Consider the following 19733-nt stretch of genomic DNA (forward strand, 5'->3'; position numbering starts at 1 on the left):
CGGCATCCCATCAAAGCGAAAAGACGAAAAATGAGTTTCGGCAAAGGAAAAGACAAAAACTGCCGTAGTGGCGTTCTATTGAAAGGAAAAGATAAAGATGGCTAGTTAGGCTAGTTTGTTTTACACCATGGTGTAATACACCGAAACAACACTGATGAAAACGAAGCGTTCTGCCAAGTGTGCCTGTTTTTATATTTTTAAAAGTATGTCATCAAAATAAACCATTCAGTTTAAAGTTACGCTGCGTCCTTTCCAGTTCTTCCTTTGTTTTCGTCCGTGTTGTTTTGGCATAATATACCATGAAGAAAAGATAAGTAGAGTAGTATGTACAGTAAGACTTCTGCAACATAAGCTATGATGTAAAATGGGTTTCAGCTAGTAAATGGCGAAGCTGCCCGTAATGACTGGAAGGCACTGGCCGTTGCTGTGTTGTTGCACTTAGAAAAAAAAAAATAAAAGGGCAAATTTTCAAATTTATTTTTAGAACTCGACCAAGGCAGGTTCAAGCGCGGCGTCTTTGCTGCGCGGGTGTGCGGCCGTAAGTACGCGCTGGATCCTGCCTTACCTGCACCAGAAGGACCCCAAGGCCCTGTCAATACTGCTTGAGCAGATGATGAACCACCTGAACACCGAGCAGTCTAAGACCACCCAGCTCTTTGTGGGCATAGGCCTTGGCTCCTTTGTTCAAGCTGCTGCCAGGGAGGGCATTCTCGAGACCTCCGAAGGGACCGGGGTGAGTGACTCCGTGCCTTGTAGACAAGAATTCGCATACTAGGGAGCGATATTGGCCCATACTTGTTATGCATCGGTGGCTGCTAAAATATTAAGGTGCGCACCATTAGGTTCAACATACTAAATACACTGGGTGGCACGTTTTAATAGAGACAAAATCTTTAAGGAAGAGTGCAAGCTGCTGGCTGAATGCCGTCTTCGCCGGGCATTTCTCGAGTTCGGCCGACATTAGCCGAGGAAATGGTTGTCATGGTAAGTTGGCTGATTAACTGAAATTTGTCGATTAACTTTTGGTTTTATGGGTCATGTTGCAATTGCGGAATTGATGGCAAGTGCTATTGGAGTCCAGACAAATGTAATGAATTTTGTAGGTTTATTAGTGTTTGAGATCAGTTACGTTTTTTAGCCGGATTTGAAAATTGTGCGCAAAAAGTGCGCTGCGAGTTCTGACCACGATGACGCTTGGAGGAGTAGCGTGGTCAGTCTTCTCAGCATCATTGTGGGCAGGGCTTGCGGCGCACTTCTTGCGGACAATTTTTAAATTGTGTTAAATAATGTAAAAATCGATTTATTAATATCTGAAAAAATGAATAAAATTTTGCAAATTCTTTTAATTGATCTGGCCTCTAAATGTAATTGTTGTCAACTCTGCAAGTACAACATGACCTGTAAAGCCATTAATTAAAAAGTCTATTAACAGAATTTAGTTAATAAGCCTACTTGGCATGACAATTATATCCTTAGCTAATGTTTGCTGAACTTGAGAAACACTTAGTGAAGACAGCACTCAGCTAGCAGTTTTCACTCTTTTAAAAATTCTGTTTTCATTAAAGAATATCACTGTATAAGATGCAAGATAGTACAGAAGAAGACATAAAAAAAACAGGACAGCATCAATAGTGACAGATGGGCCAGTTGGTACATGACTACTTTTTCACAAAATGCGCCGCAAGACAAGGACAGAGTAAGTGACACAACACAAGCGCTTCATGTTGTGTCACTTACTCTGTCCTTGTCTTGCGGCGCATTTTGTGAAAAAGTAGACAGGACCTGTCCTGTCTTCTTCATGTCCTCTCTTTACTTGTGCTTTATGTATTTAGTACCAGTGGGTGGACCCCATCTCAAGGAACCCCTGAGAGTGCTCTGGGGAAACTTTGTGTTCCCAGGAACCCAGTTTGAGGACCCATGTTTTAGTTGCTGTTCTTCCGTCACGGCATGTCGGAAGGGATTAAAGAAGTGCACACTTGTTAAGGCAACATTCTCTGTCTCTTTTTGTTTGTTTTCGACATGCTACCTGACCAGCACACTTTTCTCTTCGAATTTTTTCGTCACTCGGTGACAAAAGTATTGCTAAGGAAATCTGAATTGCGAGGTGCTTACGTTGAAACCTCGCAAAGTACTTGCAGCGCCTGACTGGAGCACCTTCTCGCTCTGGTTTCAGGGGAAAGGGCTCGTGGCGTACCTGACCAAAAACCTGACAGCAGCCTGCTTTGCAGGCGAGGACAGCGAACCGAGGTAAGATTGTCCAGCCGGTGTTCGGACCATAGTTATTGGAATACGTCTCCGACTGGTACGCTCACTTACCGTGTCCCCAAAAGTGGTCGCTCGATTTCTGCCTGATGGTGTTGTAGAAGTGTCGCGCCGTTGCCCGCCAGGATTCCGACGGCTGTAGCGCAGCGGCACGGGTGGGTGTGGCAGACGCCCGTCCCGCTATGGGTCAATCTCCGGCGCGACATTTCACGGAAGTTTCGGCGGCTGGGAGTTGGAGCGCCGCGACATCCGACAGCACGGCGCTCCGGCTTCTAAGACTCGACTATTTTGTCACTTTGGGACTGCTTTAGGTGCACGGGTGGAACGGGGCACCAAACGCGCCGGGTCGAAATGTGTTCTGGGCCACGTGCCGGGATCGGCGATGCCGGCAGTGTCCGTAAACTCTCTTCGACAGGGTGGGCGACCTTGTCTGCCTCACTCTCTGCCTTTCGGGCCTGAGCCAGGCGAGGGACGAGGACCTCAAGAACACGGTCCTCAAGGCGTGCGCCCAGTTCTGCGAGCTCCTCCACACCATGGACTCGAGGTCTTGTTCGTTTGAGGTAATTCCCATTTTGTGTCTGCACTCTCTGTTTTGTGTAACTTCCAGTGAGAGAGGAGATTTGGAGGGAGCTGAGGTTTTCCCTAACAAGCACTGCACAACGCCGTCGGCACGGACATGTCGGCACTTTTTTTGTCTTTACTCGAACGGGGTATTCATAAGCATCAAACTTTAGAGTGCAAGTTACTGCGTGAAATGAGGACTTTCTGCCACACTTGTTTTTTTTTAAGGAAGCTGTTCAATTTTAGGAGAAAACGGGAAAATGTGGCGATGGTTTGTTCACGCTAACAGTGCCGTACTGTGTGCATTAGGTATTCATACTTGGTGTAGCTAAGCTTTAGCTGCGTTTATGGTAGTGTGCAGGGATGGGAAAAATACATGCAAATATGAATCGTAATACAAATACTAAATACTTCGTCAAAAACGTATTTAATTACAAATCTAATTACATTTCCAAAAAAGCATTTAATTACAAGATAGAAATACAACCAAATGTATTTGGTCTCCTCCAATTACTTTTCCAAATACATTCCTCAAAATTTGCGTCAGCGACTTCAGGGCACCTGCAACGGGTTTCTGGCTATCTCATTTTAATTTTGCATCGCACACTCGGGAGTTAGTGTGCGAGGCTGTAGTAACGTAATAGAAATATAATCACACAAAAAATGTAATCAGCTTGGACGTAATAGGTGAAAAAAGTACAGAGCTTCAAGCAGTTTTTTTTTTTGCCGATTACATTTTGGTATAGACCAACAAAGAACGGAGACGACCAGGACGCGCAGCACTAGCTAGAGAATTTTTTATTGTTGCAACTCTCACCAGTTAAGAAAATCTGGACGACCCACGCATTTAGAATGTTCCAAATAAAAATATGGATGGAAATCGGACTGGAAAGCATCACAAGTTGTCACAGGCACTTATTTAGCCAGTCTGTCTGTGAACGTCGATTTCGTCACTATTCTTGCCCTGGACTAGCACCGTAATCACAAAGTCACTAAACACTTGTGCTTGATTGAGAGACACTGCATTCGATGCAGAACGTAGTTTTCTTCCTGCTCTGGACAGTGACAATAAATTTGAGGGATGTATTTTCGCCCACAAAATTGTATTTAATTACAATTGTATTTGAAATACCCACGTTTTAGTATTTAAATACACACGTCAAATACATTACCCAATTTGTAATTAAATACAAATGCAAAATACACGAAGTATTTAAGATACGTATTTCAATTACTTGTATTTGAAATACTGCCCATCCCTGGTAGTGTGCTACCTTACTTTGTTTGTAAAGTAACTGTTACTTGAGCTGTTGTACGGAAGTACACTTGGGCTGAGTTTCGAATCTTACCCAAATGGATCCGAGTTACTGCGATGGGTCATGTCGCGTGACAACGCAGATAGAAAAACGCTGGATGCAGGTAGGTGTCCGAACATTAAGGTATGAAACCCTTATTGTGGAGTAAGATCAAGTAAATTGTGGAACACAGCCTCGGTGTAGCGTACCCTAGCTAAACCAAGCTAACTTCACTACCTTTGCCTAAGCTAAGCCAGTGCTGCGGTGCACCCATTTTTGTCCACCCTCATCTTGGTGTCGAGTTGTCGCTATATTTTACAGCTACCCTGTATCTTCATTCTTTCCTCACATGTTTAAGATTGCTTCGGCGTAGTATGTGTGTTCATATCTGCCTTGCTGAAACGGCAGCACTTACATTTTGGAGGGAAGCTGGGCACCCGAAAAATTTGCCCGAACGAAGGCATAGACTCTATGATTCATTCGACTGCTAAGTGTTGACGTCTGGTGTGCAGGTTCACTGCCTCTGCACCAGCATTCTGATCTGCAGCGCAGCGTCGACGCTCTTGACGATCGAGAACGTCGAGGAGCTTTTCCTCTGGTTTGAGAAGCGGCGCCAGGAGCATCCTCAGGTGTGCGAATCTGGCTGGTCTACAACAACCTGACCCGAGCGATGTTTGGATTGCACGATGGGGCATTGGTGTATGTTTTGCCGATATTGAAAAGAGACCTTTAGGTCATATTATTTGGTGAAGGTGCCTTCATTGCAGAATATTTGAAGCAACTGCTTTAGGTTGACTGAAGTAACCCACTTGCCAGACCCTGGGGTTCTGTCTACTTCTATTGTGGGTATTCTTTTCAGCTAACTCGTGGCTTGCTTACCTGGGTTCAGTGTGGTGCCGGGAATGTGCCTCCGGCTGGTGTTGACAGTGCCCTCATTTTTGGTCTCGATTTCTGCCAAATGATATCGTACAAGTGTCACGTCACCTGTTGTGATACTGACGGGCACAGTAGCGATGGTGGGTGTGGCAGATGCTTGTTCTGCCGTAGGCCACTCTTTTGCATTGCCGTTTGCAGAAGCTCCGGCGTCAACGAGTTTGCAAACCGTGATGACGGCGACACTTGCATCCACTCATACTTTTTCGGCAGAACGCCTACAACCAACTGCCAAAGTCGCGACGTCCGACAGTCTGACATGCCGGCCCTCGTGACGTAATTCATGGCTACTTGGAGATTACATTCACTGCACAGGCGGTATGGGTTACCGAACACACCAGTCGAAGATGTGTTTCTATGCACCACACTTTCCCCGACCTCTTCTCCTTTGTGCGAGTTTGTAGTTTTTTCGCTCACTTTCAGTGCGCAGGAACGTCCATGTCCCTGGGACTCCTGGTCCACACGATGGTTGGGATGAACCATTCCAAGGGAGAAATCTTGCACAGTTCTCTCCTGAGCCACTGGCTTTCAGTTGTGGCTTCTGAGGTAAGGTACTACTACCATATGTTTACAATTTTTGTTTTTTAAATTTTTTCGTCGTAATTTGTTGTTGTTTGGTGCTGGTTTTGACTACTATCTTAGTGCAGCTTTTCAATTTGTGAAGTGTGTACAAAATGTCGCCCATGTGTTCTATAGTTTTGGTCAAAGGCTCGTAAGGTCGTAGTCAACCTTATTTACTTTTAATTAAAAATACTCTGGAGGTAATATGTTAAAGAGGAGAGTGATCTTACAAGAACAATTGGAAAGTGCACATATTAAGAGCGTCCTTAAAGAAAACAATATTGATAATGTTAGCAGTGAAAGGGGGAAGGCGGTTCAAATCAATTAGCAATTAGCTTATAAAAGAACACTAACAATTTTCAAGGAACCATGATGTTTTAAAAATGGGATTACAAACTTAATGACAATGATCAATGCAAAAGGAGATGTAGAATAGTGGATCGACTAGCTAATAACAAAGTATAGTGTTTCGACGTAATATTTCACGAAAATAACATGAATGAAGGATTTTACTGCTTTGCTTAAAAAACAACAGGCATAAAGAGTTTTTTACAATAATAATCCGGCAGTGGGATGATAGTTGCTTGGGATGAAGTGTGCCGAGAGATTTTGAATGAATTCAGTTGAAGTGATTAGCGATAAAAGACGGTTTTCTTATGGCAGCGGCATATTCTAATTTTGTACTAATCTGTTTCTTGTACAAGGTTACTTTCGGTAAAGACAGAGCGGGGAAGAAGTTTCCTCGCTAACTATTGGCACTGGTGTCATCTAGCGAATGCAATAGGTGTGTTATTTATTTTTGTGGTAATACTTAAGGGAGAATAAAGACAAGTGGGCTATGGGGAGCATGCAGTGGGTATGACTTATTGCACATCCAAACATTTTCACCAAAGCATTTTGAGAGCATAGCAGCGATTCATCTGACAAAATATTTTGATTTTCAGAGCCAGCCGACTTTGTCTCGGCTTGCAGCCATCAAGGGGTTGTGTGTCCTGCTGACTGGAGGTCGAGTTTTGCTTATGGTCAGTCTCTGTGGATGCGTCTCTTCTTTATTCTCGTCGTGTCACATGTGTCTGATGTACTGCAAACAACTTAATTTTTGCAAGGACCTAATTTTCGCACATTTGGCGAATCGCCTACATTTCGCGAAAAATAGGTTTTGCAAACAATCCAAGTAAAATGTAAACATATTGGAATTAATATTGATATTTCACGGCGTCACAGAAATTAGAACCCGCAAATTATTTCAAAACTTAGCTTTCACCTAAATCGCTAAATATTGAGCCCGTGAAAACTAAGTCGTTTACAGTATATACTTTCATTTATGACAATTTATATTTAACTTCAGGAGGTGTATTTTTGAAATTCTACAAAACTGATGCAGTTATAGATATGTGCATAGTGACTTTTGTATAGCTTTTTACATTATTACACATACAGGGGAGTTGTTTAGTTTTTATTAGATCAAATTGTACTTAATTTTTTGGGGGGTTCTTTTTAGTTGTACATGCTGCTAAATTGTGAGCAGCTTCGTGCTTTTTCAAGGGGGTACAGACATGCCTCTCTGCAATGCACAAATGCACCGAGAGAAATGCTCTAGGCCAGGGGTATCCAAACCTCGGCCCGCGGGCCACGTCCATCCCGCCGAAGTCTTCCGACCGGCCCGTGGCTGGCCACGGTCCTTTCAATAAAGCCCTGTTCTGCGACCACTTCGATCAGACCCGCTGCTAGAGGCACAGAAAGAAGTGCGCGTAAAGAAATGGTGCCGCGACGCACTCCCTATGTACAAACGAAGATACCAGAAAGATGAGGGAAATTACATCGTTATGCAGGTCCTTTCGCCATATTATTAATTGAACATTTTCATCACCAGCGTCACTATTGTTTGTCCCTGTCTTCATGTCTGTGTAGCTATGTAGGAATTCCTTTGCACTCTCATGTATATTGTGCTTAGTGTCCTCTGTCGCAACTATTGCACATTGTCAAAATTACAGTCGAGCCAGCCCTGAACCCAGTTATATCGCACCCAGGTATTTGGAAATATTGTTTATAACGAACAGTCCAAACATCTTGAAAGTTACATGTCATAGTATAGGAGCGTTGTTTTTCCGTATCAAACTCCACAGTGGGGACACTCGATAAAGTAAGCACGGCCGCCTCGCTTCTCCTGGGGTCGTATTGCGCTGGTGGCGAGCACATAGCTTGCGTTGCGGGGCTTTTGTGGGGCTGGCAGACCGCCAAGCCAGCATACGCACAGCGCATGCATGGGGATACGCAGCAAAAAGCAACTGTAAAAAAAAAAAGAAAAAAATAGTGGAGGATGGCAAAAGCAAGGGAAAGGGCACGCACACGTGTAGGGAGGACAGGGAGTGCCCACTGTTGGAATGGTAGCATGCGCTCTTTCCTCGAACACTACTGTCGCTGCGCAACTCCTTAGCCCCAAAAGAAGCAAAAAAAAAAAAAGAAAAAAAAAAGTCTTTGTCAAGCGTAGTTGACAATGACGGTTGAGCAATCACACTTTGAATGCCTTATCTTTGTTTACCTTTTCCTTTCGCCGTTATGGCTCTGCCCGTTTTTTTTTTTTCTCTTTTTTTGCCCTTTTTTTTTTGCTGCCTGAATTTTGTAAGGTTTCTTTTTTGTTGCTTGCTTAATTCTATGGATCAAAAGTTTATTTTTATGCGGCTCACTTTTTTCATTTTCAATTTTTTAAATTATTTTGTGTTTTGTCGACGGTGCTGTGAGGAGGTTAGGACGTTACACAAGAAATGTTTCCAAGGGAACTCGCCAAGCACAAATCAAGGTGCATGGGAACTTCGACCCATTCACGCAGTGCAGAAGACTAAGTAGAACGATGGAACTACAGTCGATCCCGGATATATTGAATTCAAAGGGGATCAAAGAATAGTTTGATATATTGATAATCTGATATACAAAATATGTTGACTTTAGCTCCAGTTGAAACTTCCGTGCGTCTCTGCTAATACCGAAGGCCGCGACAAACGGGACCTTGCCAAATAACGCCTCCCTAAAGAGCTTAGTTGGTGAAGATCGCAAACACCGCCACGTTCAAGCGACGGTGTTCACGGTCGTTTAAATTTGAGTATTCATAAACCTTGGAGTCTTTTTTTAAGGCTCCGACATTAATATCCGGGTTCAAGTGTTTACCGAGGTTTATTTATGTATTTCTTAGATTTTTATGATTATACTCTTTTTTCCCGGCCCATGAGACAGCGACAGATTCCTAATTCAGCCTCTTAGCCAAAACGATAGGAGACTCCTTCTTAGGCTGTCTGTAGCATAGCCCATTACTTCCTGGACCCTTAATGTTCTTTCAAGGACCCCGAGGTACCTGGACACCACTATTTGAGAACTACTGGACCTTTACTGAGCAAAACCCGAAGTGACCAGGGCTGTGAGGAAAGCACGCTCGGTTCTTTGTTTCTTTCAGAACATGGAAGAGCCATCGGCGAACACAACCAAGGGCCTGAAGCAGGCGTCCGAGTTGCTCACCAGCCTCCTGAACGTCTCCAAGGACACGGGCTTAATGAACTGTTCGGCCTGGATTCTGGGACAGCTGCACATTGCACTGAGCGGTCAGACGCAGTCTACGTCTTCAGGTGAACATGGCAGCCCTAGGAGTGCTGGTCACGGCTCGTTGATTTCTCGTTCAATTGCTCGGTCTCTTTTAAAGCATTCTAGTTAGCTAAATGGAAGGTGAGGGTTCCTTTCAGTTTTTCGGAATCGAGGCCCCAACATTCCCATCTGGAATTGTCAGGAGTACCGGTTCGAGTTAAACAGCTGGTAAAGTCGTGTCTAGTTAACACAGATGCCTCCGTTCCCCAGAAAGCTCGTCCATAGCATGAGTAATCCATAATTACGGATTGGCACGTGATAGTCCTTACCAAAAAAAAAGTATGGGGGCAAGAGTGTACGTGGCTTGTACGTAACGGTTGGTGAAGAGGGGAAGGAGGAACTCGTGTCCGAATCCTCTTTTGCATGCTCCAGACATCGCTTTGTCCCCCGTCACTCGAAAATTCGTAGAGAGATGCAGCATTCTTCTCTCTCCCACCTGTGCCTTTGACAGCACATTCGCGCACCTAGTGAGCCACGTGTGTCCCTCCAGTGTGCTGATTGGCTCGCTCGGTCTGAAGCGTCGGCTGTCTGCCGAGTTACGGCGAAACGGAGCTTAAGAGAAAGTAGCTTTCTGGGTTCAAAGCTACTTTCTCGCGTTTTCCAAACAGTGACAAGATCTACAGTGAGGTTACCTTGTCGCTTTAGAGTTCGTCCTTCTTTGTCTCTGTTGGTGGGTTGTGCACAATCTCGAGCAACAATGGGCCGCAAGCAGTAATGACCCACTTTACGTAAAAGATGAAACAAAAACGCCTTTTGGTGCGCAGTTGTCATCGCAAGACTTGCAACGAACGTTTAGGCGCACATTGACGTCTTGGGTTCACTAAAATAAAAGAGTTTCTGTTGTTGTTTTTTCAACTGGGGTATTGTTCATAACACCTTGACAAATTGCCTGTATTTACCTAAATCGTGTCCGAAATTTCTCTCCGTAGTTTGAACTGTGGGTTTCCATACTAAATGGGACAAAATTGCATGGCGAAAGATTGGTCACCGAAAATTTTGTCCGGGGTGTCCATATTAATGGGCACCCCGGACATATTGAGCTTTTGTGTAAGTGGATATATTACTGAAAGTGTACTTCAAACGAAGATTATTCAAGCTTTCAGAGTAAGCTTGAAACCTCCAAATTAATACTGAATTGACCAAGATTGAGATGATCCTGTGTAGATAACATTTGTTTAATGTCACGTTAATCACATGTCACATGCTTAATCACATGCTGTGCACGTAACGTGTTCTCATTGGCACACTCCTCTCCGCTATCTTGTTGTTGGGCACGTGCAATTAGTGAGTTCCCCGAGCACTTCCTTCCCACCACCACACTTTGCCGGTCTTGGGAGACGCGAAGTGACAACCAACAACAAAATGGTAGATTGGTGTCATGAGGAAACACCCTGTTGAATCGTAAAGCTCTGTGCAATGCAACAGGAAGTATGCTTCTGTTGTTTCCTCGTTATATTCTCAATTATCCTCATTCTACTCTAGGCATATGGAAAGGTCTATGCTCTAGCCCTTATTGGCTTAGTGCTTCACGTCGCTCGATAGGTTGCCAGACATGAGCTGAGAGATGAGTATGAGCAGCCCCTTTTTTGTCTGGCCCGACCTTGCAGTTCCGGCAAGCTATGCCTACCTGAGCGATCAAAGTGTCCTGAGGCCCCTAACAAACTTTGTGTCTGCAGCCACGAAGTCAGGTATGATTTTGTCTTCAGCGTCGTCTTTTGCGCAGCACTGTTTTTTATTTTCTTGCGAACCTGAAAATGTTTTTTGTGAGCCAGCCATCAATGTATTCAGATTTGTTGTAAAATAAAAACATTCATATATAGTTAAAAGGTGACGAGACAGCAAAGCGCATGTGCTTATAATTCAAACACTTTAGGTTATGGTTTCTGAATCGTGCGATTGCAGCCTATCCTCGTTACATCAGTGGTAAAAGATTTTGAATAGAAAGCCTGCCAAACTAATCGTGACTTTTACTATGGCTTCACTAAATGTGTGCAACCGTCACCTTCATCATCACCATCATCTTTGCTGTGTAGCAGATGAAGACGAAATTCTCACTGATGTGCACGAGTGGTTTCCATCTTAGCACAACTTCGCACCTGTCATAACCTAAGCCCTGACATACGGAGGGATAAAATAGCAAACAACACGAGACAAAATCTGAGTTTCTGTCGTGATGTCCGGTGTTTTATTTTTACAGGGTTTAGATTATGATGTTTCCTAACAGCTTTCCTGCTGCTTTTGCTTTTAACACCTCTGCTTAAAGAGGGAAGCTCGCATGAAACAAACTTTTTTTTATTTTTAGAGCTATGTGTATGAAATGCTCAGGGTACATTCATAGCACATATATAAGAGTAGCTGCTAAGTTTCAGATTTACAAAAAAAAATTTCAATATGGTTCACTTGCTTCTTTTATCCCAGGCCTGGAGAAATAGAAAAACATAGTGGCAATCTGAAATTTATCATAAGCATTCCTGGATAGGCACCTTGGGGCATAACAAAGACCTTTTTATTAATTTCTTTTCAAAAACATTTTTGTACAACATTGAATTTTATATTGTTGGTCATATCCTTGTATATCAAATTTAATTTGAGTATTATAAATTTTTAACATAATTTTCTAAAAAAGGAAGCTTGTCATGCCCTCACAAATGTATTTAGGAACGGAATAAAAAAAAAATACTGCATGCAAATTCACTTAACAGATCCCAAGATATACGTACGCACGCTCATAAGTCACCGTCCATGGCTTTTATTCATTTGTTTTCTCTCGAGCAAGTAACGCTGCAACCGAAAATCACGAAAATCGCAAGCATGATTGCACCATCTCAAACGGATTTACCCGTGGAGTAGCTGGATGTGTCCTTGCATTCTTTCTCTTTGTTTCGCTGTTGTCTTTACTTAGTTTCGATGGCCAGTATAGATAAAAGAATCGCAATCGGAAGTAGCGGTGCAATGAGCATCGGTATTCCGCCAAGCAGACGCAGGCTGCCAATGCTGCTTTTGATGATCTCCATGCAAAGAAACTTGCATGAACCGCTTCTGTGCATTGAATGCATGCAGTCTCCTAATTCATTCCCCGCATATCTTGTGGCCACGAAACACACGGGCAAAGTTTACAAAGCTACTAAAACAAAGTGCTGCAAACGACCATAAAGATGGCGAAAAGCAAAGCAAAGTTGACAAAGCGCGGGAACAAGCAGACGACGCGAGGCGGCGAGACACACCCCGGCAGCGTGGTAGACATGGCAACAGAAGGAAACCAAACGTCGTGGCCAATGGTAGCGCTCTCCTTTGAGCGGGCGCTTTGGCTAATCAGTGCTTTGCAATCTCGAGGCGCGGCTGTGCACCAAGTTGAACAAGAGCGAAAAGCGTTCATAGTCCAGCTTGATTTTGTATGTTTAGTACAATTTGGAGGTTGCTTGAACCTCATAAATAATTTTTTTTAACATATTTTTTTCAGTGATTTAGGTGTTGATAATTATAGAGGAGGTAGTTGATGGAATATACAATCCAAAAAAGTGGTTTTCCAAAAATCTACTTTTTCACGATTTCTTGGTTTTTAATCCCCGCGTCCCTCCTTAATATCCTTCTTCGGGGGGGCCCAAACACATTAACATTTTACTGCGGAATAAGAGTTAATGGTGGAACGCTTTTGTATGGTTCTATTGCATGCTACTGTTCTGACGGCACAGGCTTGGTGAATGCCCACGTGTTTGCGTGCCTGCGTGCCCTGAACCAAGACTTTCCGCGTGCCCTGCCACCGTTTAACTGGACTTCCTTGCTGACTCCCATCCTCAAGGACACCGACGGTAAGTTGAATTGGTGTTCATAGACCTACTTTCACTCGTGCGTCGGATATGTGCGTCAGACACGTTTCTATCATTTATTGAGATCTTATTGATAAATGTTTATTTAAAGTTCCCTAGTTAGGCTTGGGCTGTCCCAAAACATCCTTCCATCTTGCTTGCTTTTCTTGTGCCGTGCACATTCTCTTTTGTGTTTATATTGTACAACTCATTTATAACAAGCTACAGTTTTCTTTGGCACCTTTAAAGCAGTCCAAGTGCCTTATTAAAGACATCTTCTATATGTTTGTCCACTTGTATAGTGGAGCTTTCTATGGCAAATTTATTTGCTTAGCACGATTTTACCCAAAGTTTTCTGGTACCACTGTATGTATCTCTTCGAAGAGTTTGTTATAACAAATTTTATTTCAAGTGAGTTGCGCTCGATTACAAACTACGAACAAGTTACACGTGGGCTAACAAACAGATTTCCACTTGGCTGGCTAATTTTCTGCAGGGGAGGGTTATGTAGATAAAATCCCTTTGCAAAGCTGGGTCTGCCAGTGTGGCTATGTCTCGTTAACATGAACCCCGTTAACAATGATGCCCCGCTACATAAACAAAATTTTCGGGGACGAACTGGGTACATGCATTTTTGTCTTGTTACTAAGGACGACTCGTATTATGGAAGATTTTGGGAAAGGGGGGGGGGGGGAAACAAAGAGGTGCACATTAACGGTCGCATGACTGTAGTACATTGATTGATAGCGGCTCCAAGCAAAGTAGAAAGCTGAAATATTTTTTTACAGCGAAGCTGTTATGCGCTAGGATCTGGAAAAAAATGTGTCCGCGGATGTTGACAGAAAACTTCCCATTGGTCATGGCAAATATGAATAAATAGTCAGCCTTCCTTGCCTTTATTAGATAGTGAGGTCCTGATCCCTTGTTATCATCTCTAGGCATCGTCCTCTAGGTCATCCTAGAAGTTGTCCTTGAGGTCGTCCTCGAGGTCATCCTCTTGGCGTCATCCTCGAGGGCGTCCTAAAAGTCGTCCTAAAAGTCGTCCTTGAGGTTGTCCAAGAAGTCGTCCTAGGCGTCGTCCTTGAGGTCGTCCAGAAGTCCTTAAGGTCGTCCTAGACGTCGTCCTAAAAGTCGTCCTTGAGGTCGTCATCGAGGTCGTCTTAACCGTCGTCCTCGAGGTCGTCCTAGAAGTCGTCCTCGAGGTCGTCCTAGAAGTCATCCTTGAGGTCGTCCTCTAGGCGGCGTCCTCGAGGGCGTCCTAGAAGTCGTCCGAGAGGTTGTCCTAGGCATCCTCCTCGAGGTCGTCCTAGAGGTCGTCCTTGAGGTCGTCCTAGACGTCTTCCTCTAGGCATCGTCCTAGACGTAAAAATAGCAGCTTCACTGGTCCTCCATCTTCACGTGAAGTGGAAGGACTCTACAATTTTTTTTCTTTCTCTCATCTATGTGAGGGCACCCTTTCCGTGAAGGCACTTCCCGAACACCATAGGTGGCGAGTGGAATCTTGTATCACTGTATTGCAACTCCTGCGTGTAATATGCGGTGGATGATTGCTCTCTCTCCACGTAGACGCGGACCTGGCCACGCTGATACTGGGCGTTGCCGTGCGCAATGGCGTGTCTTCCCTTTCCATGGGCTCATTCTTGGCTTCCTGCGCATCTCTCCCCGTACTCCACACACTCTTGGTGAGCAGCTTGTTCCTTCGTTTTTCCTACCTGCCTGTGTCAAGGGTGCCTTGCATAATACTACTACTAATAATAATAACAGTATTTTCATTGATTATGATGGTGGAGCCCAAAAGGAAAAAAGCTCCTGTGGGTAGCTGACTGGTCTTCGGGCCTTTTACACTGGTCAACCGCATGCATGCGGAAAATATACAAAAGACGACTTATAGGGTAGAAACATTGCACATCTGCAGTTCATATGCATGCAAACCAAAGTTCACCTAAACGCAAAACGTGAAACCAAAATGATAATCATGTACAAAAATATAAGTGCATTCCTTGAAAGTTAAATTGTCAAAATCATAATTATCAATACAAAGACTAGACAGTGTGGGACTGTGAAATTTAACATTTGATAGCCATAATTTGTTTGCTGCGTGACCATCCTCCTTTTCTCCGCTTTTTGTTTAATCATAATCCCACCTATTGTAACTAAAGCAAGGGTGCAGGCGAGCTGGTTCAATACTGACATGGTGACCCTGGAGCCGGGGAAAAGAAGTCGTACGTAGGTTCTTTGTTGTCAAACCTTTTGTGTCTGCGTCGCTTGGTCATAGGTCTATTTAAGGACGTGACGGTGAAATAAATATTTAGCTGTGTTTGGAGTTTTGTGTCTGTTTTACGTTCCCCCTTTTTCCTGGCTCCAGGGTTACCTAGGGTGCCTACATGTTTCCGCATTTGCCTTAGGGTGGCGCCAACTTCTTGTTACCCTTTCCCAGACCCTCTACCACCGCCATTTTTTCCCACTTCTTATTTCGCTAAATGTAAACAACGTTGAGTTTCTGTAGTCTCGACACACCAGCAACACTGTGAGGCCACTTCCGTTTCTGTTCATAAGAGGAGTCGGAGGCTCAGCGGGATGGTGGTCATCGTGGCTGTCGCTCTCTTTATTCGGGTGTTTTATATTTTGAAGTTGCAAGCAGGAAGTGTGCGTTGCTTTTATCGAAACGCGAGTTCCCGCGACAAAATGGAACGCAACAGATCGGCATTGAATGCCGAAACCTCGCCATCGGAACGAGAGCGGTTAGCGCTCCCTAGTCCTAACGAGGGTTAGCGGCGTATTCCTAGCGCACGACCAGCGAGTGTGACAAAACGGTCGACGAAAACAGCAGAGGTTGCCATGGTAACGAGGTAGGCAACACTGGTTTGTCGGCAACAGGTATCACAAACGTTGTCGCCACCCTAAACAGCGGAGCGCGGAAACGTGTAGGCACCCTAGGGTTACCATGTCACATATTGTAGTTGTAATTGTTGAAAAATGGCCATTAGAATTTTTTTATTGGTACTGAAAGCCTCAGCTAAGTCACCCAGTCTACCAGTCACTTAGCAGCGAGGTCTAACCTGATGGCTACGAAAAATATTATTGCTTATTATGGATAGCGATTGAGCATCTGTTAGAATTTATAAGGAAAACATGGTTCCGGCATTATTTTTTTTTTTTGTGTCAGTATCTCAACTTCCTGTATCAGTCATGAGCTTTCTACAGTCTTTATTTTATACAGTAAAGTTTGGGTAAGCTTGTTAACCTCGTGGAAATGGAGCGTGCTGGTTAAGTTACGGTGTTTGTGGAGAATAACATAGAGGACGAAAACAGGACGACACGTTTCTCCAACTGGCAGCATACATTTATTTTGACGCCCGTCACCGAACGCGACAGTCACCGCGCGGAGTTGGAAGGGTTGAGGAGGACAGAGAAGGAAGGGAGGGTGGGGGTGGAGAGAGGATGGAGATGGAGGGAAAGAGAAACATGTTTTTAGCCGGCAGCGCACGCCGAAGTCAAAAAAGGGGGGGGGGGGGGGGGGGGGTGATAATAAGGGAAGTGACCTTGAGGAGGGAAGGGCGACCCTACTTCAAAGGCGCCTACGTTTGTCGCAACTCCGGACGCAGAAAGGAAACGTCGGCGTCGGAGAGACAAAGCGATGGGGACCCGATGTTTTGCGGTGAATGGCGCATAGCGAAGGCTTCGATAATCTCGCGGCCCGTATCTTGACCTGTGTGTGCCCACTGTCGTGGTGGCCGGAAACTCTGGTTCGCAGGAGGGGCACGAACCGACGTGCTGGGCAATTGGGGTGCAGGGAATGGAGGGATGGGTTGGAAGCCGCCTGCTGTACCTCGTTGGCGTGCTCCCTTAGGCGGTCGTTTAGACATCGGCCTGTCTGGCCGATGTATTGCGCGCCGCACCCGAGCGGGATCGAGTAGACGCTGGCCTGTCTGCAAGGAACGAACTTGGTGGCGTGTTTTTTGGAGCACGGCTTTGGGGCGGTTGGGTTGTTGGGGCGGTTGGGTTGACCTTCCTGCAGAGCGAGGAGAGCCTCAGGCTCTCCTCGCTCTGCAGGAAGGTCAACAACCCAACCGCCCCAAAGCCGTGCTCCAAAAAACACGCCACCAAGTTCGTTCCTTGCAGACAGGCCAGCGTCTACTCGATCCCGCTTGGGTGCGGCGCGCAATACATCGGCCAGACAGGCCGATGTCTAAACGACCGCCTAAGGGAGCACGCCAACGAGGTACAACAGGCGGCTTCCAACCCATCCCTCCATTCCCTGCACCCAATTGCCCAGCACGTCGGTTCGTGCCCCTCCTGCGAACCAGAGTTTCCGGCCACCACGACAGTGGGCACACACAGGTCAAGATACGGCCGCGAGATTATCGAAGCCTTCGCTATGCGCCATTCACCGCAAAACATCGGGTCCCCATCGCTTTGTCACTCCGACGCCGACGTTTCCTTTCTGCGTCCGGAGTTGCGACAAACGTAGGCGCCTTTGAAGTAGGGTCGCCCTTCCCTCCTCAAGGTCACTTCCCTTATTATCCCCCCCCCCCCCCCCCCCCCCCCCCCCCTTTTTTGACTTCGGCGTGCGCTGCCGGCTAAAAACATGTTTCTCTTTCCCTCCATCTCCATCCTCTCTCCACCCCCACCCTCCCTTCCTTCTCTGTCCTCCTCAACCCTTCCAACTCCGCGCGGTGACTGTCGCGTTCGGTGACGGGCGTCAAAATAAATGTATGCTGCCAGTTGGAGAAACGTGTCGTCCTGTTTTCGTCCTCTATGTTATTCTCCACAAACACCTTGTTAACCTGCTGCAGGAATTTGAGGTACTGATTAGCATCAATGCTGACATTGTAAATATTTTTTCTTATTGACTTTCTGTAGGGGTGCTCTATTTACTGTCGAGACCGGTTATAATGAAGTTAACGGGAATTTGAAATCACTTCGCTATATCCGCTTCTTCGTTATATCTAAACTCCATCAAAGTGACACGAAAAAAAAAAAAGAAAAAAGGATAACCCGGGTCGTTACGGGCACATGTTCATCATGTCTGCAGAAAGCGGTCAAGGCTTCCCTGCACACGCCCTCTGCTAGATTGGAGCAGCTTCTCGCCAACTGCGAGAAGCTCCGAACGAAAAAAGATACTGTGAGCTACGTATGGACCGTGTCGACAGCTGCGACGGTTGCTAAGGAGGATGCCGACAGCAGATGGCATTCTTTACATTTATGCGCACTTCGTTGAGGATGGCGGCACGCTTTTGTTTCAAGGAGATTGCCTTCGTCTTCTCCGTCGAGGTGCTGGCAGGGCCGGGAATTGCGTCGTTGAGTTGGTTGAGTGGCGACGAATCACTGAATCAGTCCTTGAGCAAAGCTAGACTTTCGCACAGAGAGCGACCACACCGATCAGCGACGCTGACACGGGACTCGAAGCAAACAAAAAGCGCGCACAGCACCGAGTTCGCTCTCAGGTTCGTGTTTCGTTGGTATAGAGAGCCTAGATTTAAAAGAGGGGGCAACTGCTGCATCAACGTCACGTGGTTTGTGGGCCGGCCGCGTCTGTACAACAAGCTGTGGACTGCGAGGAGTCAAAAGCGTTCATCTCCTGCAGACGTGTCCGCCTCTCTGCCCGGTTTCTTCACCACGCTGGCCGGGAAACAACCAAATTTTGTGCCTATCTGCCGGTGATGGGTCGAATCTGCCGAACTACAGATTCGGCAAAGTTCGGCCCGTGCCAGACTTTTGAAGAAAAGTTCTGCAAAGATTCGGCAAAAATTCGGCAAATGCCTGCGCACGCGCGAGAACGCGATGGGGTTGCGGGGCCATGAATGCAAATGGCCGCCGTGCGGTTATCATCTTACAGTGTAGTACTACGGGCGGTTACATTGAGGTGCGGAGTATATGGTAGCTGTGTGTTTGTGAGTGTGGTTTTCTTCAATATTTTCTGCCTCAAGAACAGAAGATTGACCACGAATTAACGCAGTCTTCTGCGCAAGTGACAAATGATGCGGTACATTCTGGATAACGTGACTTTTATTTGAAATTTTTAGTGTGCAGAAGTTATTTGTAACATTGACAAGTACTTAAAAGTACTTGTCAATGTCAACTCCTCGCCATTATAGCAATCCTGTTCCCCGCTCACAAGAAGTTTGTGCCAAAACAACATAGTATTATTGCTTTTTAATTAGCATTATTTTGCGGTTTTCATCAGTTTGCATAAAACTAAACACAGAACTATCATGCTCGACGTTGCACATCCGACATTCCTAACTCCTAAACATCCGTATGTGTTCTAACATCAGAAACAAGAATTTTAAAAGTTAGAATCGAGACATCGTGAATATGAGACGCACGCTTTCATGCAAAGCTGAAGTGACTCAAATTCAAGGAAAAAAAACAAACAAACATGCATATTTACAATAACATTGTTATCTCCTCTGGTGAAGGCTCAGCAGTCCAATGCATTCATTTTTGCGCACAAAATGGTGACTCACAGAAAAAGTAAGAACACAGTGTTACCACCTTTATTTCAACAATGTACACACTTGCAAGCTTACTCCGATGAGGCCTCAAAACCCAACCTCGTTGTCACACCGCTTCTGTAAAAGGTTGCTGTAAAATTGCCAGTAAACACACAAAAATGACACCAATACAATTATATTGTAGAAAAATTCACAAGGTCTCTTATTTTATCTCTAAGACGACT

At 45.2% G+C, this 19733-nt stretch overlaps 1 protein-coding gene across 1 annotated transcript in view; it reads left to right on the plus strand.

The window, feature by feature from the left end:
* LOC8028838 (focadhesin) overlaps nt 1–19733 on the plus strand; it is a 77184-nt gene that overhangs the window by 44487 nt on the left and 12964 nt on the right. Inside the window, exons 22-31 of the mRNA XM_029973218.3 lie at nt 485–733; nt 2174–2247; nt 2678–2822; nt 4631–4747; nt 5475–5597; nt 6557–6634; nt 9061–9229; nt 10853–10933; nt 12938–13054; nt 14618–14733. Coding sequence (XP_029829078.2) covers nt 485–733; nt 2174–2247; nt 2678–2822; nt 4631–4747; nt 5475–5597; nt 6557–6634; nt 9061–9229; nt 10853–10933; nt 12938–13054; nt 14618–14733 — 1269 coding nt within the window. The remainder of the gene's footprint in view (nt 1–484; nt 734–2173; nt 2248–2677; nt 2823–4630; nt 4748–5474; nt 5598–6556; nt 6635–9060; nt 9230–10852; nt 10934–12937; nt 13055–14617; nt 14734–19733) is intronic.

The sequence above is a fragment of the Ixodes scapularis genome, unplaced genomic scaffold (assembly GCF_016920785.2).
Source record: "Ixodes scapularis isolate PalLabHiFi unplaced genomic scaffold, ASM1692078v2 PGA_scaffold11__112_contigs__length_91849675, whole genome shotgun sequence".
NCBI classification, from domain to species: Eukaryota; Metazoa; Arthropoda; class Arachnida; order Ixodida; family Ixodidae; genus Ixodes; species Ixodes scapularis.